This window comes from Lissotriton helveticus, chromosome 7, assembly GCF_964261635.1.
Source record: "Lissotriton helveticus chromosome 7, aLisHel1.1, whole genome shotgun sequence".
Lineage (NCBI taxonomy): Eukaryota > Metazoa > Chordata > Amphibia > Caudata > Salamandridae > Lissotriton > Lissotriton helveticus.
The window spans coordinates 1,668,326,775-1,668,352,295 of record NC_136068.1 but is presented as its reverse complement, the minus strand read 5'-3'; the positions used below and the strand labels follow the sequence as shown (position 1 = coordinate 1,668,352,295).

At 45.1% G+C, this 25,521-nt stretch overlaps 1 protein-coding gene across 1 annotated transcript in view; it reads right to left on the bottom strand.

The window, feature by feature from the left end:
• The window catches only part of SCN1B (sodium voltage-gated channel beta subunit 1), a 465,938-nt gene that overhangs the window by 164,013 nt on the left and 276,404 nt on the right, over positions 1-25,521 (bottom strand). Inside the window, exon 3 of the mRNA XM_078655363.1 lies at positions 8,529-8,766. Within this exon, the coding sequence (XP_078511489.1) occupies positions 8,529-8,766 (238 nt within the window). The remainder of the gene's footprint in view (positions 1-8,528; positions 8,767-25,521) is intronic.

Sequence of the window (25,521 nt, the reverse complement as noted above, 5' to 3'; positions counted from 1 at the left end):
ATAGTTACTAAGACATAAAAAGCGAATGGTGACAGCATGTTAACATGCTGTAATGAATAAGAGTTAACAACACTTATATCTCACCCTCCCTAACACATATATTATATTATTATCTAAGAAGGTCTCTTTGGGTTGTTTTAGGGCGGGCCCATACCTTAGTGTCCTAGCATGAAGGAATCACATCAGCATACACCAGCTCTCTCTGCATGTGCACCGCATCAAGTGTGTTAACAATTCTCGTGCAAAGCAATATCAATCCCGCCTCAAGCCCAAGTTGGCAAAGGCTGCACTTGTGTTATGACTATGAAGGCGTGGAGATCAGACCTCATAACAATTCCATATCGTGTTGCTCCTGAAACTTCAGCACTCTCCCTGCAGACATGTTTTATTAAACAAAGCAGATATCAGAGCAATAACATATTATTCTCACATTCACCACGGCAAACTACTAGGTTGAAAGCTAAGTCAACAAATGAGGGTCGTGTGCAGAAGTTGCAAGAAAGGAAAAATGGCGTTTAAATCTCAAACGTACCTATGCTAACTTAACACGATATAGGGATATATAGGAGTTATACAACAATAGCACTCCGACAAAGTAGTAAGATTATAAAACTTTAATAACTTATAAATATATACAAGAAAACAAAAACAGTAATAACATATAAGCATTTCTAGGGAAAAACAACGAAGTAGCGGTCGGCTGTGCGAATAGTCCCAACGCAGCACAACGTCCAGATTTCTGGCGTGGGGCGTCGCGGGGGGTGGGTCATCAGTAGCAAACTGTTGTGCGAATAGTTCCAAGGCAGCAGAACGATGGCACCAAGGTGATGTCCAGTAAGTTGCCGCACTGGTTTTGGTATCCTACAATGCTGCTCCGAATAACGGTGTGGGGCGCCCCGGGGGAGGCGGCGTGAACGGGCCTCTCCAGGTGGAGTCTCATCTGTTGTAGTGGGGCGCCCCTTTACCGTTTCAGTTGCCATTCCGTCCGTTTTTGATCCACTGTGTCAAAAGCCGCAATTCAGCTGAGTTGCGCCCACTCTTGCGGTGCAGCGATAGGCGGCTGTCACAGGACTCTCAAAATGGCGGCAGGCTGTTTCCTTTTTGGGCCTGGTCCACTGAAATGGCCCTGGGACACCTTGGAAATCGGACGCTTGTCTGCTAGGTCTTGGACCCCATTCTCGAAAGCGTCCCCTCCGCCTTGAGGATTCATCAAAAGTTTTGGGGGCCCCCGACTCCTGTAGGCTTCTGGTGGGGAGCGGCTGCCATGATTGCTCGCGGAATGACCACGACGGAGCTACGAGATGGTGGTGCTCTCATGGTGACGCCAGCTTCAGTCTGAAACATCCAGAAACAAGGTGGGGCTTTCATCGTTTGGGAAAAAAAAAAAGTTTTCATCCAATGAAAAGTGTTGTTTTTAGGTCATATGATCAAGCCTTCCATCATTAGGAAACCAAAAGTAAAATGAACCAATGAAAAGTTTTATAAACAAGTCACATGACCTGTTATGCGGCATAGGGTATAAAATGCGGAGAAAATACGTTGGCACGTGAGGCGGCGTCAGTAGCTGACCGATGTGCGAATAGGCCGAAGGCAACACAACGCGCCAAGATCCGGATGGCACCGAGGTGGTGTCCAGCAAGTTGCAGCACTGGTGTGGCCATCCTACAATGCTGAAAGTCGGCGTGGGGCGCCCCGTTGGCCTGTGAGTTTGCGTCAGTAGCGGACCGATGTGCGAATAGGCCGAAGGCAGCACAACGCGCCAAGATCCGGATGGCACCGAGGTGGTGTCTAGTAAGTTGCCGCACTGGTGTGGCCATCCTACAATGTTGAAAGTCGGCCTGGGGCGCCCCGTTGGCCTGTGAGATGGCGTCAGTAGCGGACCGATGTGCGAATGGGGCCAAAGGCAGCGCAACAATATTTTCGGAATAGAAGACACCACAAGGCGCTGAGATGCCAAGATCCGGATGGCACCGAGGTGGTGTGTAGCAAGTTGTGGCACTGGTGTGGCCATCCTCCAATGGTAAAAGTCGGCGTGGGGCACCCTGTTGGCCTGTGAGATGGTGTCAGTAGCGGACTGATGTGCGAATGGGGCCAGAGGCAGCGCAACAATATTTTCTGACTGACACCACAAGGCGCTGAGATGCCAAGATCCGGATGGCACCGAGGTGATGTCTAGGAAGTTGCTGTACTGGTGTGGCCATCCTACAATGGTAAAAGTCGGCGTGGGGCGCCCTGTTGGCCTGTGAGATGGTGTCAGTTGCGGACCGATGTGCGAATGGGGCCAAAGGCAGCGCAACAATATTTTCTGTATGGAAGATACCACTAGGCGTTGAGATGCCAAGATCCGGATGGCACCGAGGTGATGTCTAGCAAGTTGCTGTACTGGTGTGGTCATCCTACAATGCTGAAACTCGGCGTGGGGCGACCCATTAGCCTGTGAGATGGCGTCAGTAGCGGACCGATGTGTGAATAGGCCGGAACCAGCACAAGGCGCCAAGATCCGGATGTCACCGTGGTGGTTTCATAGTTGAGAGGCACTTCATCTGCAGTGGGGCGCCGAGATCCGGATGGCACCGAGGTGATGTCTAGCAAGTTGCTGTACTGGTGTGGTCATCCTACAATGCTGAAACTCGGCGTGGGGTGCCCCATTAGTCTGTGAGATGGCGTCAGTAGCGGACCGATGTGCGAATAGGCCGAAGGCAGCACAACGCGCCAAGATCCGGATGTCACCGTGGTGGTTTCATAGTTGAGAGGCACTTCATCTGCAGTGGGGTGCCGAGATCCGGATGGCACCGAGATGGTGTCTAGTAAGGTGCACTGGTGTGGTCATCCTACAATGCTGAAACTCGGCGTGGGGCGCCCCATTAGCCTGTGAGATGGCGTCAGTAGCGGACCGATGTGCGAATGGGGCCAAAGGCAGCGCAACAATGTTTTCTGAATAAAAGACACCACAAGGCGCTGAGATGCCAAGATCCGGATGGCACCGAGGTGGTGTCTAGCAAGTTGTGGCACTGGTGTGGCCATCCTACAATGGTAAAAGTCGGCGTGGGGCGCCCTGTTGGCCTTCGAGATGGTGTCAGTTGCGGACCGATGTGCGAATGGGGTCAAAGGCAGCGCAACAATATTTCCTGAATAGAAGACACCACTAGGCGCTGAGATGCCAAGATCCGGATGGCACCGAGGTGGTGTCTAGCAAGTTGCTGTACTGGTGTGGCCATCCTACAATGTTGAAAGTCGGCGTGGGGCGCCCCGTTGGCCTGTGAGATGGCGTCAGTAGCGGACCAATGTGCGAATGGGGCCAAAGGCAGCGCAACAATAGTTTCTGACTGACACCACAAGGCGCTGAGATGCCAAGATCCGGATGGCAACGAGGTGATGTCTAGCAAGTTGCTGTACTGGTGTGGCCATCCTACAATGGTAAAAGTCGGCGTGGGGCGCCCTGTTGGCCTGTGAGATGGTGTCAGTTGCGGACCGATGTGCGAATGGGGCCAAAGGCAGCGCAACAATATTTTCTGTATGGAAGATACCACTAGGCGTTGAGATGCCAAGATCCGGATGGCACCGAGGTGATGTCTAGCAAGTTGCTGTACTGGTGTGGTCATCCTACAATGCTGAAACTCGGCGTGGGGCGCCCCATTAGCCTGTGAGATGGCGTCAGTAGCGGACCGATGTGTGAATAGGCCGGAACCAGCACAAGGCGCCAAGATCCGGATGTCACCGTGGTGGTTTCATAGTTGAGAGGCACTTCATCTGCAGTGGGGCGCCGAGATCCGGATGGCACCGAGGTGATGTCTAGCAAGTTGCTGTACTGGTGTGGTCATCCTACAATGCTGAAACTCGGCGTGGGGCGCCCCATTAGCCTGTGAGATGGCGTCAGTAGCGGACCGATGTGTGAATGGGGCAAAGGTAGCGCAAGAATATTTTCTGAAGAGGAGACACCACAAGGCGCTGAGATTCGGTTACCACCGAGGTGATGTCTAGCAAGTTGCCGCACTGGTGTGGCCATCCTACAATACTGCTCCGAATAACGGCGTGGGGTGCCCGAAGCGGGGGGGGAGGTGGCGTGAACGGGCCTTCCTAGGTGGAGGCTCGTCTGCTGTAGTGGGGCGCCCCTTTACCGTTTCAGTTGCCATTCAGCTGAGTTTCGGCTGCTCTTGATGCTACAGCGACAGGCGGCTGCAACAGGACTCTCAAAATGGCGGCCTGTTCTTTGGATTTGGGCCTGGTCCACTAAAATGGCCCTGGGACACCTTAGAACTCGGACGCTCGATTTTTTTTTCCTTTCCTGTACATGCAAAAAAAGGTAAATGCCCGGTACGTTACACGCTTCATCTGCCACGATGAACTCTCCAGAGGAACCGAAAAAAAATATAGTTATGGTAACTATACCATGCATCGTCATATGGAGAGGTGGCACCAATTAATTATAGTGCTGCATAAAAGACAGATTTGGAGGAGAACCCCTGACCTGCTAGTACATTCATCAAAGAAGTGGCACTGACAGCATCAGAGGCAAGGGAAACGGTCCTAAATATTTAGAAGAACTTTGGAAAGATTAAAATGACATGTTTAGATTGTGGAAAATTAATTTCATGTGGACAGATGAGTGTTACTCTAATAAATACAGCATATGAACATCATCATAGTCGATGGTTGGTAGAGACATTTTGACTATATCCTGGACCTGCCCGTCCTCGCCCAAAATGGCGCCGGAATAAATGGGACTCGTAACTCCTTGTTGTGTACTGGTTGCAGAACCTTGAAATCACGAGATACGTATGCAGTTTTGAAGCACATGGCGGGCGGGGATGAGAATTGATTGAATATTTCGACATCCCTATTGATATTAAGTTCTGATGTGTTATTGATTACTGTACTATTGAAAGTTCGAATTAACGTCACCCATGGTACTTGCCCGCAAATGTATATCTAGATAATTTTATTGTAACTGGCCCTGTCGTATTTTAATTATAAAATGTACGTCCACCGATTCCGTAACTGTTAGACACCTTAGTTCTTGCAACCTAATGGCCCGCCCGTTACGTTCCTCTACAGTGTAAATGTCTACTCATCATATACGATTACAGTTTGCTCCGTGGCCGGCCCACGTGGTTATAGGCTCGTATTTGTATAATGAAATTTTCACAATAAAGGTTTTTAAAAGAAAACATGGTAGTGGTATATACATTGGTAAAGTTTTTAATAATAGTCACTGTTTTAGAATCATTAAAAGGCAAGTGAAATAAAGCAGACCAATTACATGAAGGGTAAAAGGTATAATACGAAGGAACGCAGTAAAGATAAATGGTCAAGGGCTGTTGTGTTTTCTATTCCTGCAACATAAAGTGATCGATAAGAATCTCATATTCAGGCGTATCGGCGACTAAGACAGCAGGTCGACCCTCTTTTGCTCAACGGCTCCGTCATGGGACGAAGAAACGCTCTTTTTCTCGAAAAAAGAATATATTTTACTTGCAGGACAGTTGTAAATTTTCCGGGAAAGTACATTAGCCTGGAACATTATAACATATATTTAAGAAAAAATAATGTTCGGAAGTAATAAAAAGCGTAATTTTTAGGTCATATGACCAAGCCTTTCATCATTAGAATAAGAAAAGTAAAATGAACCAATGAAAAGTTTTATTAACAAGTCACATGACTTGTTATGCTTACGTTACGCGCTGCGCGCCCCGGATGACTTCCGGATGCGCTAACGCGGCGCGTCATATGACGCATTACGCGACAACGCAGGTCCAGAATATAGTCAAAATGTCTCCACCAACCAGCGGTCGGAACACAACCCCTTTCAGCAGGCTAAATAGTTCTGTTAAATGACAACAGAAGGGACAGGCAACAAGAACCATTAGTCAAAGAGGGGAGGGCTAGTTCTTCTCTACCGGGTTACATTGGGGCGCTACCGGAACTGATCGAATTGGTAGTCTACAGTGTTTCTGGATGTTTCAGACTGAAGCTGGGGTTAGCATGAGAGCAGCACCATTTCGTAGCTCCGTCGTGGCCATTCCGCAACCAATCATGGCAGCCGCTCTTTATCGTTATTTTGGGCGGGGTGGGTGGCGGAGCCGAGCTGTTTTGCAGCCATCATTGTGTGGAGTTCAGTTCATTTCACTAGTTTTGTATTTGTCATGAGGGGTTGTTCCTAATGTTTCTATTTTAGCGAGGTCAAAAAGAGATCCCATTAGTGGCCTACTGATTTTGCTCGATTCCTTTTCTTTCTTTTTTTACACGATTTTTCGTTATCTGCAAAGACTAAACAGAGTATTGCGACTCTGTGTTTGTTTGTAAATAGAGAATGAACCAAAGAGAACCAATTCTAAAACAGTAAATACTTGGATAACAATCAATCAAATGGAGAGAGAAGCAGGCACGACGTATTACAACGGGGGCAAAGGCCTGCGTTAACTACCCTTCACTATGTGCAAAGAGAGAGTACTCCTAATAGAAATGAGGGGGGGGGGCACCATTCAAAGCAGATCAGTGTGCATAAACACGAAAATGTTTTCACTTACCACGTACTTGACATTCGACAGCTTATGATATTTGCTATTAAAAAACCATTGAAATTCACTGAAAAAACCATAGGTTATAGACCATATATAGTTAGGAATTAGCATTTACAAAACCTTGAAAATTCACTGAAAAAACCATAGGTTATAGACCATATATAGTTAGGAATTAGCATTTAAAAAACCTTATTTTACTCACACAAAACCATTGAAATTCCATATATAGTTAGTTGCACTAACTATATATCGCGCACCCGCAATCCACTGCTGATGATGTCACATATTACATCATTCATGACATGGTCAGTGACATCACTGATGACATCACTGATGACATCTCAAATTACATCACTGATGACATCACTGATGACATCTCATTTGACATCAATGACCACATCACTGATGATATCATTCATGTGACAATACAATGCATCTCCTCACATTTTAATATAACCTCTGTTTCACCCAGTGTTAAATACAGAGTATAATTTTTGAAACCATTGACACACCAATACTAGTTACTACATATGTACTCACTGATTCCTACGTCTACACACACATTCACTCATTCACCCATACAATCATTCATACATACAATCACTCATCTTTACAACACTATCATATGCACTCATACACCTATACAGACACTCATACTCTGCCACTCATCCATGGAGTTACTCACACACCTAGTCAGTCCTGTAAAGAATCAATCGCACTTCCATGTTCTTGTCAATACAGTTAAACATAGAGCACCTTACATTTTCAAACATATACTAACACATACTTACTTTCTTATACAATCATTGATACAAGTACACATTGATCTGCACAGAGTCACACACCTCCCAGCCAGCCACACACACACTCAGTCTCCCTACAAATACTTGGACAATCAATCAATAACCCATATAGTTAATCATATAGCTACTGATCAACACATGCAGCAGTTTACAGAACAACAGACATAATGATGCACAAATTAAGACAGTTTAGTCACTAACCCATGCACTCAGTGAGACACATTTAATCACTCACTCATACATTCAGTCATGCACCTACTAAATCCTTCGTCCAGACACTTATACATCTACTCATTCTTCAATATGTAAAACATATTTAAACTTTACAGAAACACACAGTCACTGGATGATGTCATCAGTGATGTCATTTGAGATGTCATCAGTGATGTCATCAGTGATGTCACTGACCATGTCATGAATGATGTAATATGTGACATCATCAGCAGTGGATTGCGGGTGCGCGATATATAGTTAGTGCAACTAACTATATATGGAATTTCAATGGTTTTGTGTGAGTAAAATAAGGTTTTTTAAATGCTAATTCCTAACTATATATGGTCTATAACCTATGGTTTTTTCAGTGAATATATATATATGTATATATATATATATATATATATATATATTTATATATATATATATATATATATATATACATATATATATATATATCCCAATGTGAGGCAGTGACGCACTTGCTTACAGAGATGGCATGCTACACTCTCTAGGGTGCATGGTTGGAAGTGTGTAGTCTTTGTTTTGATCCTATGTAGGAAGTGTTTTCTCGTTGTGCATTATGAGCACTGATAAATGGTTATTGTTTGATGGGATGCAGTGCTTAGCAGTGTAATGGATGAAGAAGTATGAGAGACAGGTTCACAGTGTACAGTTTTCAGTAGGCTGGCGTCTCTTTAAACAGATCTGCAGGTCTGTGTGGTATTTTTTATGATCATAGTCCACTTAGTAGATTACTGCACTGGGTTGTCTATTCTGAGATTATTGTATAACGTTTATGATCCTGAGCAGGTAAAAGTAAGCAGGAAGAAATTATGGAAACATCTGCTATGACAGACTTAGTTAACATCATCCAAAATCTAATTCTTTTTATATTCAACAAATAGCCAGTCTCCATCCAAGCTGAAATATCTCTACACATTATCATAAGAAACCAAAATTCTACCTTCTCTTTCCTTCTACAACTTACCTGTGGGCACTACATTTAGGTGAATAAATTTGGTGACATTGATGTTGTAGTCATAGGTCTCAAAGAGGAGTGTCCTGTTCACCCGGCAAATGTATTCGCCGGAGTGGTTGAAGGTGACGTTAGTGATAAAGATGGACATGTCCTGCAGGTCTTCTGTCTTCTTGCTTCCATTCCACACCAGCCTGTTTTCAAAGCGTTCGTCGAGGACCTCTTCCGTCTCATCAATGTAGCGATATATCTGAGGTGAACAAGAAAGGAGAGTTATTGGACTAGCAGGAAAAGAGGAATATTTTGCAAGCATGTCATGTTTATCCCGGGGGTGGGCTATCCAAGCCTATCCCATGCTCCTCAACCAATTCTCTTTTGACAATGTAAGCCTTTAACCTTTATCCGATTTTGGTTGTAGAAGAGGCCAACAATTCACTATCTCTAAATGCCCCTTCACTTCTTTTCTTCCATGCTCCAAACTTGACTTCTTCTTATCACCACCTGCTGTTTAGAAGTGTTTGAGATCCCATGTTAACCTGTGTTAATTGTTTGTAACACGCTAAATATTACACAAATCTACCTCAAGGAGGTGAAATTCAGATTCCTGTAGATGCTGTTAGCTGCTATTCAGCCGACACGTCTTTCTCTCGCGCCAGTAAGACAGTGTGTTTACTCAAGACTTCAAATATGGTCAATAAATGTACAGAATGCTATTACGTTTTGAGTTCCAGTCCCGGAATCTATACTACTATTACAAAGCAAGAACTTTGAACCTTTGAGGCGGGTAAACTCGGGAACCACAGTGCCAATCCACACACCCGATACATCATTGTAATAATCAGGGTGTGCAGATGGACATAGGCTATATAAACTATAAAAATACGCATTATCTAAAAAATGTACCTTAAAAAAAAAGTAGTCCCTTCGAAGTAGCGCCGGCCGCGACCTGCGTGCTGACATCAAGAGCGCGGGGAGGAGCGGCATCCAGGAGCGTGAGGAGGACTGGCGGGGGAGGAGCGGTGATGAGCGGCGGACAGGCGGTGAGGACCGGCGGACAGGCGGGAGGAGCGGTGACGAGCGGTGAACTGAGGAGCGCGGGGGAGGAGCGGCGGCTGAGGTAAGGCTCCGGGGGACCCACGGACAATGTCGGGGCAGGCGGGGGTCGGGGCAGGCGGGGGCCCGGGCTGCTGGACAATGTCGGGGAGGGTGGGGTCCCGGGCTGCTGGACAATGTCGGGGCGGGCGGGGGTCGGGGAAGCCTGATTGCTCCCGGACAAGGTCGGGACGGGCTGCTAGTTGTGCTATAAAGGAGAATGGTTAAATTGTTGTGTTGGTCACCGGGTGTATTTTGTGCTTGTTATGAGACATTTCTTCATATATGCTTCAGGGTGTGCAGGATCAAACTTGTTCAGAACTTAAACTGGCTCCATTTGTGACCAGTAAAATGTTGTCAGTGCTGGCGTACTGTGTCTGATTTCTTGTGGTCTCCTTCTCAGATATGGCAGTTTCAGAGTAGTCCTGTCAGACTCTGCTTTGAACAATGCACAGGCTAGAAGAAATGGACGTGGAACACATGGCACGTGCAGAGTCCCAGAATACATACAGTGCCATCAGAAGACCTTTATTTGGGGAGGTGTAATATGAATTGCTGAGCACACTTTTTAGTTTTTATTCAATGATACCCTCTTTTTAAACATGCGCCTAGCCTATTTAAAGCTTTTGACTGGACATTGAGTTTATAGAATCTGATTACAATGTCATATTGTATCGGAGGAGCAAACCTCCAGAGTTAGCCTTGACTCCTCGAGATCCATAACCTTAGTGAATTCAATGAACAGCTGAAGTAACTAGGGGCCAGATGTAGGTAGGCTTTTACAGGTCGGTAACGGCCAAAATCGGCCGTTACTGACCGGTAAAAGCCTTTTCCTATATAGGAGGCTTTTTTACCGATTCGGTAAATAACAAATCGGTATTTACCGATTCGGTATTTACCGAATCATCATTTACCGATTCGGTATTTACCGAATCGGTAAATGAGATGTAGGAAGCACTGTAAACAGTGCTTCTGGGCTTTAAGAATTTGTTATTTACCACCAACTATTAGTTGGTGGTAAATAAGGAATTCCTATGTAAATGCATAAATGTGCATTTTCACCTGTGCCATGTGACAGACATACATGCCCTCAGGGCATGTATGTATGCCACATTTGCACACCAGCACTAATCAGGGGTGCAACAGGGTGTCAAAGTGACACCCTGCCACCCTTGACTATTTCCCAATTTTACCGAATCGGTAATTACCGATTCGGTAATTGACATTCATACCTATGGGCCTCCAGGCCCATAGTAATGAATGGCAAATACCGAATTGGTAATTACCGATTCGGTAAATACCGAATCTTAACGATTCGGTATTTTTTACCGAATAATTACCTACATAGGATTTACCGATTTCTAAAATACCGAATCGGTAAAATTCGGTATTTTAGAATCGGTAAAACCTATTTACCTACATCTAGCCCTAGGTTACTGAACTGCGACTCACCAATGGTAAGCGATAGGATTCTGACTAGTAATCATATATTGCCACAAGAAGCAGAGAAAAAGCCGCACAATATATTTTCTTCCTTTATTCTAGGGCTGGATTGGCCATTCTCCAGCTTTAGCACTTTCCTGTAGGCTGCAAGATAGTGGGTTGCTTTTGAGGCAGAGTGGGCTGTCATGACTCAACCATGCTCCCATTATTGTCGAGGCCCCCTCCATTGTCTGATGGGTTTGAGCATGCTTGTCAGAGCTACAAAACATTGACAGAACCTACACAAAGGTGTGAAAGGGGTGCGCAGACAGCACTACTCCTACCACTCACTGCATATGGCCCAGTTGGTACTGAGTTTCATGCATGAAACTATGTCACTGAACATCTCATCCCAGCTCTACCATTCAAGCTGGTAATAAACACTGCACAGTCCCAACTGGTGACTTAAGATGGAACATGCTGTAATGTCTATGTTACGGAGAACCCACCAGAATCTAGGTTTGATAAGGTCACTAAATATATTACACTATGTTGTACAACCTACATTGTTGTGATTTGATTTAAAATTTTCTAAAGCGTTCGATTGCCCTTGGGTGTCTTGGCGCTGACATAATATACCTCCTACGACCTACGTTCAGCCTAATCTATAACACTAAAATAGTGGTAGATATAGAGGTGCAGAAAACAGCCACGTTTTTAGTAACGAATCGTTGACCGCCCCTGAGGCTGCAAAGTCTCATCTTAGTAGAGATCAGGAACACTGCTAATAGCCAGCATGTAAATTACAGATACAAAAGATACAGACGACACTTTTATTCAGCCAAGACGCCATCGAAGACAGAACAAAGCATGCAGGATGCAGAGGTTATTTTGAGCTTGTGTTTGCCAGTGCCCACCGCTGGGACGTCTTTCTTATCCCTGAGAATTAGTTAGGCACATTGACGCGGCATGATTAATGGTGCAATTCCTTTTTTATGGAGTCTCATTTACTTTGGCACAACTGAGCTGCTGCTTCGTTGCATGGGCTATAAAAGACTGACAAAACGACAAAAATGGTAAAGGACTCATTTCACTGGTTAGTTTGAGTGAAAGCACATCTTCTTTGTGGGAGAGGTTGCAGAGTGTGGCACGAGACAAACAGTATGCAGCTACAAACCTCAGTCTTTATCATCACTGCCTGCTTCCTTTGAGATAGCTGGGTTGTTAGACTTGGGCTCCCAGGCTGGTGATCTCACCCTACCATCAAGGCATACACACAGATTGATCAACTCTTCCTTTTGTGTTGGACCCTGACTCACTATCTGCAGCCGTGGTGTCACTGACGAGCGAGTCGCTGCCATTGCTCATAATCAATCAATCAATCAATCAATCAATCAATCAATCAATCAGGACACTTGTAGAGCGCACTACATACCCGTGAGGGTCTCAGGGTGCTGCTACTGCTCGAAGAGCAAGGTCTTAAGTAGTCTTCTGAAGGCCAGTAGGTCTTGGGTCTGCCGTAGGTTGGTGGGGAGGGTGTTCCAGGTCTTGGCACCGAGGTGGAAGAAGGATCTGCTGACTTGTGTATGCTGGGCAGTTGATGCAAGCTGTTACAGCTTGAGGCCAATGATACTTGTGACAGTTCAGAACCACTGATGCTTGTTACAGCTTGGGGACAGAGACGGTTGATATAACCTGGGGCCAGTGATGCATGTTACAGGTTGGTCCATCTTATGCTTGTTACAGCTGGAGGCCAGTGGTGCTTGATATAGTCAGGGGCCAGTGATGCATGTTACAGGTTGGTCCATCTTATGCTTGTTACAGCTGGAGGCAAGTGGCGCTTGTTATAGCCTGGGGCCAGTGATGCTTGTTACAGGTTGGTACACCTTATGCTTGTTACAGCTGGAGGCCAGTGGTGCTTGATATAGTCAGGGGCCAGTGATGCATGTTACAGGTTGGTCCATCTTATGCTTGTTACAGCTGGAGGCAAGTGGCGCTTGTTATAGCCTGGGGCCAGTGATGCTTGTTACAGGTTGGTACACCTTATGCTTGTTACAGCTGGAGGCCGGTGGTGCTTGATATAGTCAGGGGCCAGTGATGCATGTTACAGGTTGGTCCATCTTATGCTTGTTACAGCTGGAGGCAAGTGGCGCTTGTTATAGCCTGGGGCCAGTGATGCTTGTTACAGGTTGGTACACCTTATGCTTGTTACAGCTGGAGGCCAGTGGTGCTTGATATAGCCGGGGGCAGTGATGCTTGTTACAGGTTGGTGCATCCGATGCTTGTTACAGCTGGAGACCAGTGGTGCTTGATATAGCTGGGGGCCAGTGATGCTTGTTACAGGTCGGTACATCCCATGCTTGTTACAGCTGGAGGCCAGTGGTGCTTGATATAGCCTGGGGACAGTGATGCATGTTACAGGTTGGTACATCTGATGCTTGTTACAGCTTGAGGCCAGTGGTGCTTGATACAGCCTGGGGCCAGCAATGCTTGTTACAGGTTGGTACATCTGATGCTTGTTACAGCTTGAGGCCAGTGGTGCTTGATACAGCCTGGGGCCAGCAATGCTTGTTACAGGTTGGTACATCTGATGCTTGTTACAGCTGGAGGCCAGTGATCTTGATCTAGCCTGGGGCCAGCAATGCTTGTTACAGGTTGGTACATCTGATGCTTGTTACCGCTGGAGGCCAGTGGTGCTTAATATAGCTTGGGGCCAGTGATGCTTGTTACAAGTTGGTACATCCGATGCTTGTTACAATTGATGCAGCTTGGGTACAGTGACGCTTGTTACAGCATGGGATGAGTGATATCCGGTACTACTTGTGAAAAGTGATGCTAGTAGAAGTGTGAGACAATTGTTTCTTGTTAACATAGGTGCTTGTACACAGCGTGGGGCCATGGAAACTTGATGAAGCTTAGGGACATTGATGCTTGGTACAGTCTGAAACCATAGATCCTTGTCACAGACTGGAATATTGGTGCATATACACCACCTTTCATTGAAGGAAGGATTTGTTTTACTTTGATAGCCACAGAAGTAAATGAACAGCTTCTCTGAGCATGTGTCAATCCCAGGAATCAACCACAATGGACATACTACATTACCAATCAGTGGTGGCTCCTCCGCTATGGCGGAGGAGTGTCGCCCCACTGCTCAAAAGGAGAAATACAATGATAATAACACACTTCGATGCGAGCAGCGTTGTTCTGGTGTGAAGGAGCCCGTTTGCAGTCATGAAGAGCCCAGAATCTTGAATTAAAACCCTGCTCAGATGCTCCAAGGGTCCAGGACCTATGGGGCACCAATTGAGGGTCATGAACTCACTGAAGACACATCCAGGAACTATTTAGGAGCCTTTTATGTTCCGAGGCTCAGATAAGGAGGCAAGCAGGCTAGCCATTTGAATTATTTTGGGGTCCTGGGCTGAAGATGGAGATTGCAGGTCCAGTTCTTCTACCCGAGTCCAAAGGGCAACAGTCAGCAGGTCAGCACAACAGGGCAGCAACTCCTTCAGAGTGGCAGTCCTTGTAGCAGACAGTAGTCTTTCTTCCTGCCAGAATATCCATAAGCCCAGAGGTGTACTGAGCTGGTGGTGATAGCAGTCTTTCTTCCTGGCAGAGTATCCATAAGCCCAGACATGTACTGAAATTTGTGGTGCCTGAGGTCCTTCTTTTATACACAGTTGTGCCTTTGAAGTGGGTAGAAGCTTCAAAAGGCATGCCTTTGAAGTGCACAGAAGACCTGCCTTCCTGGCCCTGTCTCCAGACTCACTACAGGAGGGTGTGGAGCCTTTTGTGTGGACATAGGACACTGCATATTCAGGTGTAAGTGAGGCTGGGCGCAGCTCCTCCCTCCCATCCTGCCAGTTGTGGCCATCCAGTCGCACATAAGCTCCCATTGTGTGTGGCTGTGTAGGAGGATTACACAAAGATCAACTGCCAATTACACCCAGTCATTTGATCAGAGGGTTGTATGTTGGAACAACGATTTCCTCTACAACGCCTACCTTTACAACGCGGTCTCTACAATGACTGCATCTTAACCACAGACTGCTTTACCACGCAGTCCTTTACCACAAATTTTCCTGGTAAAGGTAAGCATGGTAAACGGCTATCCATGGCTAATGCTACCACCCCTCTCTCTCCCCGAGCCCTAAATACACCCCTCAACCTCCTAAAAACTACCCTCAACCCCATACCCTCTAAAAAATGACCCCAATCCCCTACCATCCCCTAAAAACTACCCCAACCCCTACCCCCTAAAAACTACCCCAACCCCCCTAAAAACTACCCCAATCACCTCCCAATCCCTAAAAACTACCCCAAACCCCCAACCCCTAAAACTACCTGAACACCCCCACCCCTAAAAACAACCCCAACCCCCCACCCCTAGAAACTACCCAAACCCCTCCCACCCCCTAAAATCTACCCCAAGCCCCTAACCCCTAAAAACTACCCTGAACCCCCTCACTCACAAAAAACTACTCCAAACTCCTCCACCCACTAAAATCTACCCTGAACCCCCGCCCTTAAGATGTACCCTGAATCCCCACCCCAAAAAACTAGCCCACGCCCCCACCCCTAAAACCTACACCAAACGCCCACCCCATAAAAACTACTCCAAACCCATCTTACCTGTCCTGTTCTTTTTCCAATGCTCCTCTCTCCCCATCCATCCCAAAGACTAGACCGACTTTGCCTTAACCATGCACATGTGTGGTTAAGGCAAAGTCATTGTTTGGGCAAGTCGTCGTTCGGCTTGCAGGGTTCCTGAACTCATGGCTCTGCCCTTGTTGTTCCGTATGTATCCTGTGATCAGAGACAAGCTGCGGGCACCCAATGGCTAAGGCAAGAAAATGGCAACTTTCCAAATGAGACATTTTCGGAAATGCATTTTAAAATCCAACTTCACCATAAGTTAGGATTTTAAATTTGAATTTCAAGGAGATCAAATATGAACCAGTTATCTCTTCCCATTTGGAAATGACACATAAAATGTAATAATGAAACTTAAATGTTATCCTATGGGAGAGATAGGACTTGCAGTAGTGACAAACAAATGTAGGTGTCTTCACTACCAGACAAGTAAAACTTAAAAGCACATTTCAAACTTTTTAAATACACTGCACCCTATCATTGGGGCTTTCGAGAGCCTACCTTAGGGGTGACATATATTTAAGGAACGTTGGGGTAAGGTAAAACGTTTATTTGCTATACCAACATGGCAGGTTAAACTGCACATACAGACTCTGCAATGGCAGGCCTGAGACATGCTTAAAGGGCCACTTAAGTGGGTGGCACTGTCAGTGCTGCAGGCCAACTTGTCGCATTTAGTTTATAGGCCCTGGGAACATGTAGTGTAATTCTACTAGGGACTTGTAGATAAACTAAATATGCCATTTGGGTACAAGCCAATGTTACCATGTTTTAGGGAAGGAGCACAAGCACTTTAGCACTGGTTAGCAGTTGCAAAGTGTGCAGAATCCCAAGACTAGCAAAAACAGGATGTCAGATGGAAAAGTTAGGGGGAAATCACGCCAAAGATGCCAGGTCTAACACCTATTTACAAATATTTTGGGACATGACACTTATTTATTACAAAATAAGCACTAGACTGTATTGGACATGATGAAGGATAGTTCTGGAGCAGTCAACTCCCTTGGCATATCTGTACGCATCACTTCTGACTCCGCCTTCCTTCTTCCTTTCTGTTGTGATCTGTACACACCAACCAGATGTGATGTGTTTCCAATTCCTACTTTAGAGATGTTAGACTTGGCTCTCTGCAGGGTGAATATTCCTTATTTTTTTGTTGAATTTGTTTTTGTTGGCTTTAGGTCTCTTGGCACATTAACACTGCTAACTAGTGCTAAAGTGCTTGTGCTTTCTCCTTTAAACATGGTGAAATTGGCTTACACCCAATCGGCATATTTAGCTTACAAGTACGTCTCTTGTAAAGTGGTACTAAATGTACCTAGAGCCTGTTAATTAAATGCTAGTAGTGGGCCTTTAGCACTGTTTATACTACCCACTTTAGTATCTTTTTACACCTGTCTCGGGCCTGTCGTTGCATCCTGTGTGTGCAGTTGTAAACTGTCATTTGGACATGGCAAAAAAAACCTGTTGACATATCTTATCCTTCCTTTCCGAAACATATATGTCACCCCTACAGTAGGTCCAAACAGCCCATAGGTTAGGGTGCAGTGTATTTTAAAAAGTTGGACATGTATTTTTAACTTTTATATGTCTGGGTAGTGAAAAGCGGTTAAATTCATTTTTCACTATTGCACGGCTTGCCTCTCCAATGGGATAACATTGGGTTACCTTATTAAATTCAATAGTGATAACTTATAATTGGGAGCAGTAGGAATGGTGAGTTTGGTCCCTAAAGAATTGTAATTTGTATCCTTCTTTAACCATTTGGTGCCTGCAGCCTGATTCCTGGGTCACAAGAGTCGATGTAGCTGGCAACTGGTCTTTGTGTATTTGTTAGGCTTGACACCTTTGGCAGGGTTTTCCCTGATTTTTGCTTCATCCTCCTGTATTTTTGATGAGGTACAGGATTTCGTTTTTGCCGGCTTAGATGCTTAGGGCACTTTGCCACTGCTGATCAGTGTCAAAGTGCAAGTGCTCCATGTGTAAATTGTTATCATGATTGGTTATCCATGATTGGAATATTTGATTTATTGGTAAGTCCCTAGTAAAGTGCACTGAGTGTGCCAGAGCCTGTAAAATTGAATGCTACTAGTGGGCTTGTAGAACTGATTGTGCCACCTACCCAAGTAGCCTTTCAAATGCGGCTCAAACTTGGCACTGCAGTATCTGTGTACAGTTTTAAACTGCCATGTCGACTTGGTAAGTGCATCCACTTGCCTGAACCCCTCCTTACATTTTCTTAACCTGTAAGGTACCCCTCATGTAGGCCCAAGGAACCCCCATGGGCAGGGTGCAGTGTATGTAAAAAGTGGACATGTACTGGTGTGTTTTACACGTCCTGATAGTCTCGTAAGCTAACATGGGAGATTCTTTGTAATGTCTTACAAGTATAACTTTCAAATGGGACAAGATAGAGAAATGGAGTTTAGGCTCTCTGAACTCAGAATGTAATAACACATCTTTTTAGGGAGGTTGTTTTTAAATTGTGCGTTTGAAAATGCCACTTTTAGAAAGTAGGCATTTTCTTATTTAACCATTCTGTGTCCACTACTGATTTGTGCATTGGCTGTCTGGCTTTGGAGTGACACAATGATGTCTCCACCTCCTGTAGTGATGCTGCACTAGAGAGGGCATAACTGGTTTGGACTGAGCCCAGAGACCCTTGCCACAAAGATAACAAAGACAAAATGGGGAATAGGTAGGGGATCCTAAACCGCAGAGAATTTGATGACTTCTGGACTCAAGAGGAACCTTTTGCCAGGATAAGAGCTGGAATGCTGCAAGGAGGAGTGCTGCTACTTTGCAGTGTGGTTTTATGGGCTGTCCTGTAGTGGCTGCTTCTGCCAAGGAAGAGGACAAAAACTAGAACTATGCTGTGAACCTGCTTGAAGAAGAATCAGCAAGGGCTTGTGTGTACTGGCCTCCTGTTCTAAAGTCTCAGGGACACAAAGACTTCACCACCTGTTCCCCTGAACTCCATTGCTGGGAGTTCTGAACTGATAGGCAGTACATGTTCCCGTTTTGGGCCTCTGGAGGTTGTTTCTTCTGTTGAGAGCTGAAAGAAACTTAAAGAAACCAAGAAAAACAACTCTGACACCGTCAGCGACGCCTAGACCTGGACTGAGGCCCACCTGCACCGCAGCTCCACCTGCCGTTCTAGGCCCTTTGAGGCCTGCCATTATCAACCTTCCCGATGCCAGCACTTGCACTGTCACCACCAGTGCCAGTATCCCGTTATTACAGAGCTGATAACCGATGAGGGTGACTTCACAAACTCTTTGACTTTCGATGGCCTCACCAGAACCTACGCCTCACCACCGATGCCTCTGGCTTCCCTGTATCCCATACTCAACACGTCACCTCCTCGTGGACACAGAACCTTGCCTCCCCCGTGGCAACCAGGGAACCAACCTCAGCACAGACGCCTCACATCCACTACACCGTGCATTGTCCATAAACTTCGTTTTCCAAGGTACTGTTGTTTGTGGTCTATGTGACCTTGTGCCCGATGCTGCGCACTTTGAGGTACTTTGGATTTATGCCTGTGACAATGTCATAATAGCCCCAGGTGGAGCTATTTGTTTCTACAAGTGCTATTTCTGGAAGTAAATATTTTTAAGTGCTATTTTGATATATGTATGTTGGATTTTTGTCGTTTTGGTCTTGTTTGGTTTGGATAAAGATACCTTATTCTTCTAAACTGGTGTGGTGTCCATTGTGGTGTTTTCGCTGTATCACTGTGTGTTTTACCTATAAATACTTTGCACATTGCCTTTGGAATAAGCCTGTCTGCTCATGCTGACCTACCAAGGGGGTGAGCAGGTGTTATCTAAAGTGTGTATATCCCTTACCCTGATAAAAAGTAAGGGTCCCTACTTGGACAAAGGTACCTACCTCTGCCAATTAGAGACCCCCATTTATAACAGTATTGCTCCCAGACAGGGGGAATAGGTGTTGGCAGGATGGCACATCTTTGATTTCATAGGGGGTGGAGCTGTCAACTACCATGCCTTCACATCACAAAGGCTTAGCCTCAGCACACTTACAAAGGGTTCCACACTAGCTAGTATTTTGTGCCCCCAGTAAAGCTGGGGTCCCGGCAGTGAGGAAGAAAATTCCAAACACCTTTGGGGATGGTAACCTCTAGAACTTTCCCCTACTTCAAAGCTGCCACCAAGTATAAATATTCGACCCTAAGACCCAACTCTTATTGCTGTGTGAGTGAAAAGGAATGGATCTACATCTTGAACCGAGGACCACAAGAGTGACTCCAAGAGTTAGTTGGCTGACCTCTTGATCAGATCCTCAGGGACAGAAAAGGCGTCAATCACCTTGAACCCAGCACCTCAACCCTGTCTGCTGTGAATCTTACTCCTACGTAGTGCCAACCCAGTCCTGGACCTTTGGAAGTGGTCTCAAGGCGCTGTGCCAGCCCAGCTGTGGTCTATTGGGCAGAATCGATGCAGAGCGATGCATCTCCTCGCAGCGTCACACCACTGCTGTGCAATGCATCCCCAACGCACAACCTTGAATCATAGCTCGCAGCTCCTTGGAACCGCCGCTGGACGATGCATCCTCAATGCAGAACATCGTATCATAAGCCTCAGTCAACAGCATCCTCAGCGCATTACCTTGCATCGCAAGCCTTGTCGACAGCTTCACCAGAACCGCTGCTGCACGATGCATCCTTACTGCAGGACCTCGCTTTGCAGCTTCCTCTGAACCGCCGCTGCACAGCACATCCTCAACATGGGATCTCATAACACTTTGCAACCTGGTTTTAAGGTATTTTATTTAGCGGGTCGAACTTGGTCCCTGTATCTGATCTGCTTGCCATATTGTTCAGCCTGAACTTGTAACTTTGCCCCGGTCTGACCCAACTAGATAACCAAAGTTAGCGCTTTGTGATTCCAAGCACTATTTGTTATCTAAATCTTTAAAATTGCGTATTTCTGCCTCTATTGATGTGATTTTTGTAATTTTGGTCTCCAATGATTTATTACATTCTACTCTATTTTTCTAAATTAGTGTGGGACTTTCAAAGTGTTGTGTTTTCACTAATTTACGATTGGACGTGCTGCATAAATACTTTACACATTGCCATTGCTTTTAAGTTAAGCTTGACTGTTTGTGAGCCAAGCTTCCAGAGGTTTAAGCACAGGTCAATTTGTGGTTGCTTGTGACTTCACCCTGATGGGAACTTCGGTTGGCTCTTGGGTAGGGTTTCATCCCCCTAAACCAGTAACCCAAATCCCACTAGAAAGATCACCCAACTCAGAAAAAGAGCTCCTTGACTGAGTGAGAAAAAAAGTAGCCTTGACTTAAGGTGACTATGTGACTTTAAAAAAACACTTTCACACTTTGCACCTTGTTCGTTTCCAGTATATCCCCATCTGGAATCACAGCACCGGCTAACCCCAGTAAAGGATCAAAAGTTTACAAGGCTTACAAACAAGGGGGCTCATTTACAAGCCCATTGCGCCAAATTTGCATCAATTCTCCCATGTTAAAAGTGACGCAAAAGTCGCAAAAGGTGATTGTGAATAAGCTTCAAGGTTGGTGCATGCTGTAGCATTAGCTCAGTTGTGTATGTATAACATGAACAGTTTGGCATCAGCAGCAATGAAAACACTGCCGATATCCCTTAACGCCAAAATGTTCAAATACCACAGAAACCAATCTATTAATTTGATACCACCAACACCAATGACAATTCAAGTGCCACTGACTTTTAACTGTTTACGTGACACAGCCCAAGGTCATTGTATTACACTGCGGTTCGAATGAGTGTATTTTTTGGGGAAGAGAAAGAAAAGCTGTGAGGTCCTTGTGAGCAAACCCCCCAGTTTACTGCAGAGCTACAGCATCAGAGTAAAGTCAAGGTAAGTCGAACAATGCGGCAATACGCGGCGGCGCGGCGAGTGACGCACGCACGCGTTACCCTTCAATGGCAGTGTAGTACACCAAGGCAATACCCGGGCTGTTCTTTCATGAAGGGCAACCAAGAAAAACAGGACGTTGAACACTAAGGGCGTTTTGAATGGTGTGGAGAAATGATCAGGCTGAAAATAGCTTAGTCCTACCAGCGGTCGAAGTCCATTAAAAATAGTAATGGGATTTGTGGGATATATTATCAAGAGACAAGTAGTGTATGCATAGATATGCTAATACATCCCCACTGGAGGCACACCTTAAATGCTCATGAAATGAGTTCAATAGGTATTAGTTCAAATTCGTTTTATTCTTGTATTTTGAAATCTTCACGTTGGATTATTTTCCCAATGATATTAATAGCATATCATTCCATGGTTTGGTAATTCATCAATATTACACTTATGAACGCGAACTTCTCCAATGCATTTCGGGCTGTGCCCTTTGTCAAGGAGCGCTGAAAGGAAGAAAGGTCTGCGTAAGGGTCGTGGAACAGTGAAATGCGTATAACTGGGGAGGGGGGTTGCCAGATATAAACCGTGCCTATGGGGCGAAGTGCATTCAATCGGTGTGGTCAAAATCTAGATGGGGGACGTGTAACGTGAAAAACGAGTGCAGTGATCCTCGAGGGTGGAGGAGAAAAAGGTAACCAGGGGATACCAAGGGGTCAAAAAAGGAAGGAGGTAAACTGGAGTCTTACTTCATATCGACGGTAGCGGTGCTCGCTACTGCAGCGGTGTCGCGGGCGTCCAAGGGGTGGGTTGTGGTGACTGTTGGGTAAATACGGGCGGGTAGGTGAAACTAACGTAGGACTGTGGAGTGAGGGTCGGGAGCGCCGTGGCGGCCATGTTGGAGTAGGAAACGGTCAGGAGGATCGTGTGTCATGCAAAGAAAACAACAATGTATGACATAACCAGTGAATAAAATACAGTAAGAGGCAAAGCAATGCATATTTACAAGTAACAGCTGTACTCAATTCGATCATTGAGGCCATGTGGTTTAAGAGTCTGCAAAAGATAAATCCATTCCAACTCTCGCTTCAAGAGTAATTTGTGGTTGTCAGTTCCTTCTCTTTTGGTGATGATTTCCAGCACTATGAACTGGAGTTGTGCAATGGTGTGGCGAGCTTCAGCAAAGTGCATGGCAATGTTAGATTTTTCTAGTTTCAACCGTATGTTGGATTTGTGTTCATTGAGGCGCGTCTTAATTTTGCGCTCAGTCTTGCCAATATATAATTTGCCACATGGGCATTTCAAGGCGTAAATGAGGTTCATGGAGTCACAAGAGGCGTCTACGTGGAGTTTAATGGTGTTACCTTTCATGGGGTGTTTGATATAGTTACCTTTGATTATGCAATTGCAATGGTTGCAATTCCTACATGGTAGGGTTCCTTTGTATTGTTTCGGTGTGGATGTGGGTTGTGAGAGAATTTCCTTGAGGTTTTTACTCCTGGTGTAAGCGAATTGGGGAGGATTCTGAAAAATCCTCTGAAAGTCAGGTTCAAATTGTAGGATCGGCCAGTGTTTCATTATGATGGTTTTGTAGGTAGAGCTTACAGATGAGAATTTGGAAACTAATACAATGCGGTCTTGCGCATGCTTAGGAATCTTAGATAGGCTCTCTTTTCTGGTTATTTTGTCAACTCGGGTGATGGCTTGGTTGAGAACCTGTTGAGGGTAACATCTGTCCAGGAAACGGTTATGCATTTCATTGATGCGTGTTTGGTAGGTTTGTTCGTCAGAAACTATGCGTTTGACACGCAACATCTGAGAGTACGGTAGATGATTCTTCAATGATGATTGGTGAAAGCTAGTGAAGTGAAGGGTGTTATTCCTGTCGGTGCTTTTTCTGTGTAAATCAGTTGTGAATCCGTGTTGGGTTTGTTTGATCTTGACGTCCAGAAATGTGATTTCAGTATCACTGATGATCCAAGAAAGTTGTATGCGTTGATCTTTGGTGTTGAGTTCATTTAGTGCTAGGTTGAGAGACTCTTTTGTGTCTTTCCAGATAAGGAACAAGTCGTCGATGTATCTGACGTACATTTTAATTTTGTTTTGAAAAGTAGGATTCTGGTATATGTGTAGATTTTCAAAGTTCGCCATGTATATATTCGCGTACGTGGGAGCGGCACAGTTTCCCATAGCCATTCCAGATAGCTGGAGGTACCATTGATTGTCTTGTTGGAAATAACTATGATATGAAGTGTAGATCATTAGTTCCATGAGAAAGGATTGCATTTGTTCATCAATGTCACTGTTTAAAAGCGCCGATTCAATGGATTCAATACCTCCTTGGTGGGGTATGGAGGTGTAGAGAGAGCTGACGTCAGCAGTACATAGTATGAAAAGGTCATTGTCATTGGTGGAAATGTTAGTTAGCTTGTTTAAAAAGTCTGTGGTGTCTTTAATATAGCTGGTGGTACCAGTGACCAAAGGCTGTAAATATTTATCAATGAACTTGCCGGTAGGTTCATGTATGGATCCCTTGGTTGACACGATCGGTCTGAACGGAGGATCGTGAAGATTTTTGTGTATTTTTGGGCACATGTGTATGGTTGGGCTCCTAGGGTGTTCTTGCAGTAGGTACTTTTTAGTACGTTCCTCGATGATTCCTGTTTGTTGTGCTGTAGTGACGATGTTAGTCAAAATCTTTTGAAACTCTTTGGTTGGGTTGTTATCAAGTAACATATAGATGTTAGGGTCCTGAATATGTTCAAATAATCGTTGTGTGTACATTGTGGTGTTGAGGATTACCAAGGCCCCTCCTTTGTCTGCTTTGATGCAACGAATTTTGGGATTGTTAGCCAATGTTTTGAGAGTGTCTCGGTCTTTGGTGGTGAGATTCTGTTGTTTTCGTTTGTTTTTGAAGTTGATTTTGGAAAGGTCATTACGTACCAAGTTTTCGAATAGGTCTATACACTTGTGACTGTTTGGAGCCGGATATGTGCTGGATGGTCGAAGACCTCGAAGTTCATCTGGTTTGTCTTTAGTGGTCCGTGGTACTATGTTCTCAAAAAAGTGACGCAGTCTTAATTTTCTTGTGAATTTGAAAGTATTGACTTCGAGTTCAAGTAAGTTACTATGTGCCACTGGGATGAATGATGTGCCTTTCTCAAGTAAATTGATTTGATGTTGTGGAATGATGGTGTCCGAAATATTAATAACTAGTTGTTCTTTCTTAGTTTGGGGTCCTTCTTGAGAACGGTGCTCCGTGTGTTCGGCAGGCCTATTTCTTTTTCTTTTGTGATAGCTCCTCCGGAGTCTTCGATGGTAGTTGGGCCTGATTCTAAAAAATGAACCGCAGCTGGTTGGTCTTGCACAGTAGAAGAAGTGCTGGCTTGGTCAAGGCTTTGAGAAGATATAGAGGTGGGTGTTTTTCGTGGTGGTCGGTAAGTGGAATCACTCCCGGAGGATGAGGTGTCGGTTTGAGTAGTAGGTGGTCTATTACGTCGTCTTTGGGCATAGATGTCTGCCCAGGAATAAACTTCATCCACTTTGTAATCGAGCGTGTCCCGATGAAATTTCCTGATTTTTCGTTCATTGATTTCTTTCTGATGTTTGTCAGGCATGGTTTTCAGATCTTCAAGGGTGTGGTTAAGTTCCTCAACTGTGAGCATATCCTTAAGTTCACGGTCAATTTCTTTGATTTCTGATTCAAGTTCTTTGAGAATCCCAGCTAACTCTTCAACGATGAGTAAAATCAGGTCAAGGCTACATTTATTTAATATTCCGTTCCATTTGTCCTTGAATGATTTGGAGTTTTTACATAAGGACGGTTTCAGTGCTATCCGTAAACCGCGAGGGATTCTGAGCGCTCGGTGATATTTGAGCAGTGTGCTCGCGTGCAGTTTCTGATTGATATGGCGTTTGGATAGGTACAGGAGTTGCTTGATGCATTGCTCTTT